This window comes from Echinops telfairi, unplaced genomic scaffold (assembly GCF_000313985.2).
Source record: "Echinops telfairi isolate 266 unplaced genomic scaffold, ASM31398v2 ScPeMD7_7459;HRSCAF=8497, whole genome shotgun sequence".
Taxonomy (NCBI): domain Eukaryota; kingdom Metazoa; phylum Chordata; class Mammalia; order Afrosoricida; family Tenrecidae; genus Echinops; species Echinops telfairi.
Window position 1 is genome coordinate 3,291,787 of NW_022111359.1, and position 7,707 is coordinate 3,299,493.

General features: G+C 39.0%; 1 protein-coding gene across 1 annotated transcript in view; it reads left to right on the forward strand.

The window, feature by feature from the left end:
- The window catches only part of LOC101663770 (zinc finger protein 14-like), a 21,445-nt gene extending 14,280 nt beyond the window's left edge, over positions 1 to 7,165 (forward strand). The window contains exons 2-4 of the mRNA XM_045300140.1: positions 3,917 to 4,043; positions 4,495 to 4,678; positions 5,176 to 7,165. Coding sequence (XP_045156075.1) covers positions 3,917 to 4,043; positions 4,495 to 4,678; positions 5,176 to 6,814 — 1,950 coding nt within the window. The 3' untranslated portion in view covers positions 6,815 to 7,165. The remainder of the gene's footprint in view (positions 1 to 3,916; positions 4,044 to 4,494; positions 4,679 to 5,175) is intronic.
- The last annotated feature ends 542 nt before the right edge of the window (positions 7,166 to 7,707 follow it).

Consider the following 7,707-nt stretch of genomic DNA (forward strand, 5'->3'; position numbering starts at 1 on the left):
TCTTCCTCCCTGGAGGAGGGACACGTACTCTCTCTGTTACACCTCCTATTGACAAGCCACATGGAGCCACTCTGATGGCAGATGCTTCCACTGCCACTGGATCCACAAGACTTTCCACCCACAGGCCTGTGATCTTCCTACATTCAGCATCATTACATGTGTTGTGTGAGTCTGAAGAGGAATTTATAGACTGATGTCAGACATATGGGCTAATATCAGACTTATGGACTTGATCTGGACTGGGCTGGGATGTTTCCTTAATATTCAATTGCTCTTTCATGTAATGTTTTTTATTATACATATATGAGTCTCTCTGGAATTGTTTCTCTAGTCAATTTGGACTAACACAAGACTAATTGTTTTTGTGGCCTTTTGAGTTTTATCAATCTTCTTTCTTTTGGACTGGGAGAGATCAATAGTTGCACATTAAATGGCTGCTCACAAGCATTTAAGACCTTGGTATCTATTCACCAAAGTAGAATGTAGAACGATGGCTTTGTAAACTAGGTAAAGACCTTTGTGTCCCTCAGGACAATGGTCCTGAGCCCCCATCCCAGCAACTCATTCCCTCTAGGTGTTTGATTATGCTCAACTACGTTTATGGATATATTCTTAACAAAGGTACACATATACAAATATCCCCTGTCAAATCTATATATTTGAGGGAGTGCACCGAGTTTCCCTTCCACACCTGTTCAGCCTGTGTGTCTATTCTAGCTTCTATTCATAGATCACTACTACTGCAGGATTATGTTTATAATAGTCTTTGCCTCTGTACCCTTTAACTCTTGCAAACCTCTCAATGTCTTGTCATGACACCATCATTTTTTACCAACCAGCTTATTTATTATATGTTGCCTTCTCCTTTGACCCAAATTAACACTTGTCTACCCTCTAGCCCATACGTGACTTCCCTTCCTTCCCTTCCAGTTCTACCCCTGAAACATTAAAGAATGTTTATTTCTTCTTTCTTTTTAAAAAATCATGTTATTGGGGGCTCGTACTACTCATCACAATCCATCCATTCATCCATTGTGTCAAGCACATTTGTACATTGGTTGCCATAATCATTTTCAAAACATTTTCTTTCTACGTGAGCCCTTGGTATCAGCTCATTTTTTCTCCTCCCTTCCCCACCCTCCCTCCCTCATGAACCACTGATAATTTATAAATTATTATTATTTTTTCATATCTTACACTGACCAATGTTTCCCTTCACCCACGTTTCTGTTGTCCATCCCTCTGCAAGGGGATCTCCAGTGGCCTACAGATGGGCTTTGGGTCTCCACTCTGCACTCTCCCTCATTCACAATGATAGGATTTTTCTTTGATGCCTGAACCTATCAATACCTCGTGATCACACAGGCTGGTGTGCTTCTTCCATGTGGGCTTTGTTGCTTCTCAGCTAGATGGCTGCTTGTTTACCCTCAAGCATTTAAGACTCCAGACGCACCGGGCACCATCAGCTTTCTTCACCACATTTGTTTGTGCATCTGCTTTTTCTTTGGCGATGTTGTCAGGAAGGTGAGCAACATGGAATACCATATTAATAGAACAAAGTGTTCTTGCATTGAGGGAGTACTTGAGTAGAGGTCCAATGTCCATCTGCTACCTTAATACTAAACCTATAAATATATGCACATAGAGCTATTTACCTATCATCATATATAAATATATTTACATATGTACCTGCCTGTATTTAGACCTCTATAAATGCTCTTTGCCTCCTAGTTCTTTCCTCTATTTCCTTTTACTTTCCTCTTGTCCCACTATCATGTTCATCCTTCATTTGGGTTTCATTAGTTCCTCTCAGTTACGTTGCCCTTGATCAAGCCCTACTAGGCCTCCTACCCCCTCCTCACCATCAATTTTGGATCACTTGTTCCCTTGTCCCTGGGTGTGTTAACACCCACTTCATTTCCCCTGCCTCCCCCTCTGCCATGTCCTCCAAGAACCACAAATCTTGTTGTCTTCTCCTCCAGATTGTTTATGCAGCCTATCTTATCTAGATAGACCCGCAGAGATAATAATATGCACAAAAAACCAAAACAGAGCAAAACAAAGCAACAAAAGTAAACAAAACAACAACAAAAACCAATAACAAAAAAGTGAAAAGCCTGTAAATAGTTCAAGGTCTGTTTGTTGACCTTTAGGAATGTTTTCTGATTGAGTCTGATGGGGTGCCATGCCCTGGCCCCAAAGTCTATTTTAGGTATTCCCTAGGGACTTTGTTGTTCTGTTCCCCTTGCTGTTCTGTTGCATACACCTTAGTGTTTCGCCTCAATGTGGTAGGGTCAGATCAGGTGCAGTTCCCACACTGTGTCTCCAGAATATTTATCTTTTTTGATTGACTATATTCACTCAAGATAATGTCGTTATGTTTTTCCCCCCCAGATTCATGATTTTCAGCAGTGGATAGTATTCCATTGTATATCTGTACCAATGTTTGTTTATCCATAGTTCCATTAATGGTCACTTAGATTGTTTCCATCGCCGTTCTATCGTCAACAATGCTGTGATGGACATTGGTATTCATGTAGGTATTCGTATTACAGCTCTTATTTCTCTAGGATGTATACCAAGCAGAGGGATTGGGGGACATACGGTATTTCTAATTCCAACTTTTTGAGGGAGCACCATATTGCTTTCCACTGTAGTTTTACTGTCAGAGTAACCATTCTCTACAATCATGGGGGGGGAGGGGTAGTCCGTAGATGCAATTGTACAGCGATAACTTATAAAGGAGAGGTAGGGAGAAGATAGAGGAATCAGACACATTTTATGGTCGCATGCTCACCTCCTGGATGGCCATGATCTCAGCAGCCAGGTCCCCACAGAGAGCAGGAGGAGGAGAGGGGAGAGAGCCTCTTTATTTCTGACCAAGGTCTATAGATACTTAGGGGTGTGCAAACCCCCCTGATTATAGGTAAATACATACGTCACAGGAAGGGGCTGTACAATAGGCATACACATCATGGGAAGGGGATGAGCTAGGGGTGTACACGTAATAAGAAGGGGAGGGATTAGGGGTACACACATGACAAGATGGTTGGACTCTAGATTCAAGATGGCAGCCTAAACTTGGTCACCCTTGAGTGGGCTCTACCTTGTCTCTGAGCTTTCCTTCAGGGAAACAATCCACTGTCCTTATCAGAAGGGAGTGATCCCTACTTAGGGTGGGACAGACTATACATCTGATTGCTCTAGAGGCTGATAAATCCCAGGGAGATTAACCTCTAAGCAGCTTGTATTGACCTCCAAGTATACAGTCCTCTACCATGTGATACAAGCAGCATTCTAGGTTTGGCATATATTTTGGGGAGACAACCTGGGGAAAAACCTTTTGCATCCCACAGTTGTACCATTTTATAAACCCTCCAACAGTATATGAGGGCTACAGTATTTGTTGTTTTGGCTTAAAAAAAGTTTACTGTTAATTATTGGGGTGAAATTGCTGTCTCGATTTGCATCTGTCAATGGCTAATAATTGCATTCATTTCTTCATATGTATTTTGATTAAAAGTGTTTAGGACTTATCATCTGCTTCCTGTCATGCTAATTAGTGTGGTGCACAGGATAGAAACAGATGAAATGATTTTAGGATGTAGCATTGGTTGTCTTAAAATGGAAAGTATTTTGTTTGAATTAGTATTTCCATTGGAACCTGACCCCTTCCGATAGAGATGACTAGGTCTTGAAGTGCCCACAGTGAAATTGTGGAGACAATGTCCATGTGTCAGCAGAACTCTTTAATCTATGAGGTAGTTCATGTAAACACAGAGTGAGATCTGATAACTAAGTCATAGGGTAGTTAGGAGGTTCTAGATTCCTGTTTCAACTTACTATGGAATCCAATTTAATTCCCAGTGCTGTCTAACTTACCTATCCTCCTTCATAAATAAGCTGTGTGTTTTAGGATTCAGTCATCTTGGAGGATGTGGCTGTGGACTTCACTCTGGAGGAGTGGGCATTGCTGGATCCTGTGCAGAGGAAGCTCTACAGAGATGTGATGCTGGAAACCTTCAGGAACTTGACATCTGTAGGTAAGCATGACATTACTTCTTCATTTAGTTATTTAGAGAAGTAGCTTTTTTTGCTTCCTAGGCCTATTTTAAAGCTAGTGAGGTAGGAAGAGGCATACATTGGTCAGTAAGACAAACATGGTTACCACTGTCCAGGAGATAGAATGTAATGTTCCACTCTATGACAGTGACAAACTATATATTACAGTGAGTTTTCCTTTTTGCCTTGGATGAAAGATTTGAATTTCACTTAACGTCATCCATGTGGGTATGTTTTATGGATCATATGAAGACCTAGAGAAGTTTGTTTTGGGCAAACTTGGAGAAATTTTACTGTTTCTATTAAGTTGCTTTCCATTTTGACCCCTTGTGCCATTTATGGGTGAAGTCTTTAACACCTAAACTCTTCAACGTATCCGTTAGACAAACCGGAGCCTACTTCCTTGTGTGATTGTTCACTTTTTGTTTTCAGATGGTGAGACCCCATGTAAGGCCAATGTGTCCATTTCTGAACGGGAAACTCATGTCGAAAAACTATCCAAGGAAGATAAAATACGAAAATTTACAGGAAATGATTCTTGGACCTCCATTTTAGGAAAAATTTGGGAAGGTCGTTACACTGAAGATCATAATGAAAACCAGGGTATACCTCTGAGGTGAGTAGCACATATAAATGAATGAACAAGAAACCCTTATACACCTAGCTCCCTCTTTATTTATTCAGAAGAGATTTTTACAGAAACATTCCTCTTTATTGTGACTAGGAATTGATTGTTTGAAACAAAATTTTGTTGGAAAAAGTGATCTATATAAGAACTAATGTTTTGAGGAGCTGATGCCAGGGGCTTAAGTGGACAGCAAGTATTCTGAGAATGATGAGGGCAATGAATGTACAAATGTGCTTTGCACAATTGATGTATGTATGGATTGTGATAAGAGTTGTATGAGCCCCTAATAAAACGATTTAAAAAAAAAGTTTTAATAATGGCTATAGTAAATTCCTGTTTGAATGTATTTTATTTTCAAACAATTCAGATAGAATAGAAAATAAGGAAGGTTGGATTTATAATTATTACAAGAATGAATAAAATGAAATCGTTAACACATATTAATCTTTACTATATTACTGATAACATGTTTTATATTTTGACAGAGATTATATAGTCGAGAAACTCTGTGAAAGTAATGAAGGTAATCAGTGGGGAGAAGCCTTCAGCCAGACTCCAAATCTTAATCTGTGCAAGAAAACAACTACTAGAGTCCATTCATATGAATGCACCGAGTGTGGAAAAATCTTCATGTATCCTTCCTCACTTAAGAGGCACATTGCAAATCATTCTGGACATAAACCCTATCAATGCCCAGAATGTGGGAAAGGCTTTGCTTTCCCATCAGAACTAAGAAGGCATGTGAGAATTCACAGTGGAGAAAGACCTTACACGTGTGAATTATGTTGGAAAACATTCATCCATCTACGATCCTATCGAAGGCATGAAAAAGTTCATAGTAAAGAGAAACTCTATGAATGTAAACAATGTGGAATTACCTTCAGTTTTCTTGACTCCTTTCAAAGACATGAAAAGTCTCACAATAAAGAGAGATTGAATGAATGTAAAGAATGTGGTAAAGCCTTCAAGTGGCCCTCATCTTTAACAAGACACATGAGGACACACAGTCGAGAGAAACCTTATGAATGCAAGCAATGTGGGAAAGCCTTCAAATGGCCCATATCTTTAGAAACACACATGAGATCACACACTGAAGAAAAATCTTATAAGTGTAAGCGATGTGGGAAAGCTTTCACATGGCCTATATCATTACGCACACATAGGAGATCACATTGTGGAGAAAAATCTTATAAATGTAAGCAATGTGGAAAAGCTTTCAGTTGGCCCATATGCTTACAAAGGCATATGAGAGTGCACACTGTAGAGAAAGTTTATGAATGCAATCAATGTGGAAAAACATTTCATTGGCACTTTTCCTTACGTAGACATTTGATAACACACTCTGGAGCCAAACCCTATGAATGTAAAGATTGTGGGAAAACCTTTAGTTGGCCCATATCCTTACGGGAACATATGACAAAGCACTCTGGCAAGATATTCTATGAATGCAAGGAATGTGGAAAAGCATTCTATTATCTCCAATCCCTCCGAAGGCATGAAAGGACTCACAGCAAAGAGAAAGTCTACGAATGCAGGCAATGCGGGAAAGGCTTCAATCAGCTCTTCTACCTTCGGAGACATGTGAGAATGCACAGTGCAGAGAAACCTTATGAATGTAAGGAATGTGGGAAAATCCTCAAGTGGGCCTCATCTTTAACAGTGCATATGAGAATGCACACAGGAAAGAAGCCGTATGAATGTAAGCAATGTGGGAAAGCTTTTAATTGGTCCATCTCCTTACGAGCACATATGAGAATGCACTCTGGTGAGAAACCTTATGAATGCAAGCAGTGTGGGAAAGCCTTCTACTGGTCCATTTCTTTACGAGCACATATGATTACACACACCGGAGAGAAACCCTTTGTGTGTAAACAGTGTGGGAAAGGCTTCAATCAACTTTCATATCTCCGACGCCATGTAAGAATGCATTCTGGGGAGAAACCATATGAATGTAAGCAATGTGGGAAAGCTTTCAAGTGTCCCTCATCTTTACCAAAACATATGAGAACTCACACTGGAGAGAAACCTTATGAATGTAAAGAATGTGGGAAGGCTTTTGTGTCTTCTTCAGCTTTACGCTATCATGTGAGAACACACAGTAGAGTGAAACACTTATCAGTGTAATGTATGAATGCTTCCTAGATATTTATAAAAAATATTGTCAGATACTCACACTAGAAACTCTTAGAAAAGCTCTCTCTATAGTATTGCCTTTGTCAGTACCTCATCTATTATGGACAGCTCTTGGGCCTGTATTTTTAGTTAATTCTTAAATAAGAATTAAGGTAGCAAAGACTTCTGTATATACCTTTTAGTAATGATATGAAAATTTGCCCAGGTTGTGTTTTGTTTTGTTTTCCCTTTCTCATATTAATCTAATACCTTTTAAGTTTAAAGTCACCTGGGCCGATTTATTTTGTTTATTTGCTTTAAACTGTTTTTTTAATATGAAATATATTGTAATTTTAAATGTTATATTTTGTGTTCCACAAGTAAATGGTTATTAGTATATTGACATACATATTCAAATTTATCCTAATTTACCGATTGTGGTAGGTGATGGATGTCTTATATATACTTTCTTATTGACAGAATGTTTTAATTGCCAGATTCCTTATTCCATTTTCCTTTCTAGTATTTGATAGAAATTAGCACTATGCAAACTTTTTCTAAAGGATACTCTAGAATTAATTATTTTCAAACTTTGTCAGTTCAACCTGGATCATTTTGCTGAATTGCTTCCTTTTATTTTACCATGTTTAGATCCACCAATAGCATAGTTGCATGAGATTTGGAAAAGAGAAGTGATGAGTGCATTGCTGATTATTTTTAGCCATACTGCAAGGAAACAGATGCTTCTCTGGATTCTAATTTCCTACTAATTTGCTTCACAGCCCTGCTTTTCAAGACTATCCTCAAAACAAGCAAGTTTGTGGCCTTGTTTTTTCTCAGGTGTAGGCTTCCAAAGCCAGCTGCATGAACTTGGTATCAACTAGTCTACTTCTGTGATGAGACAA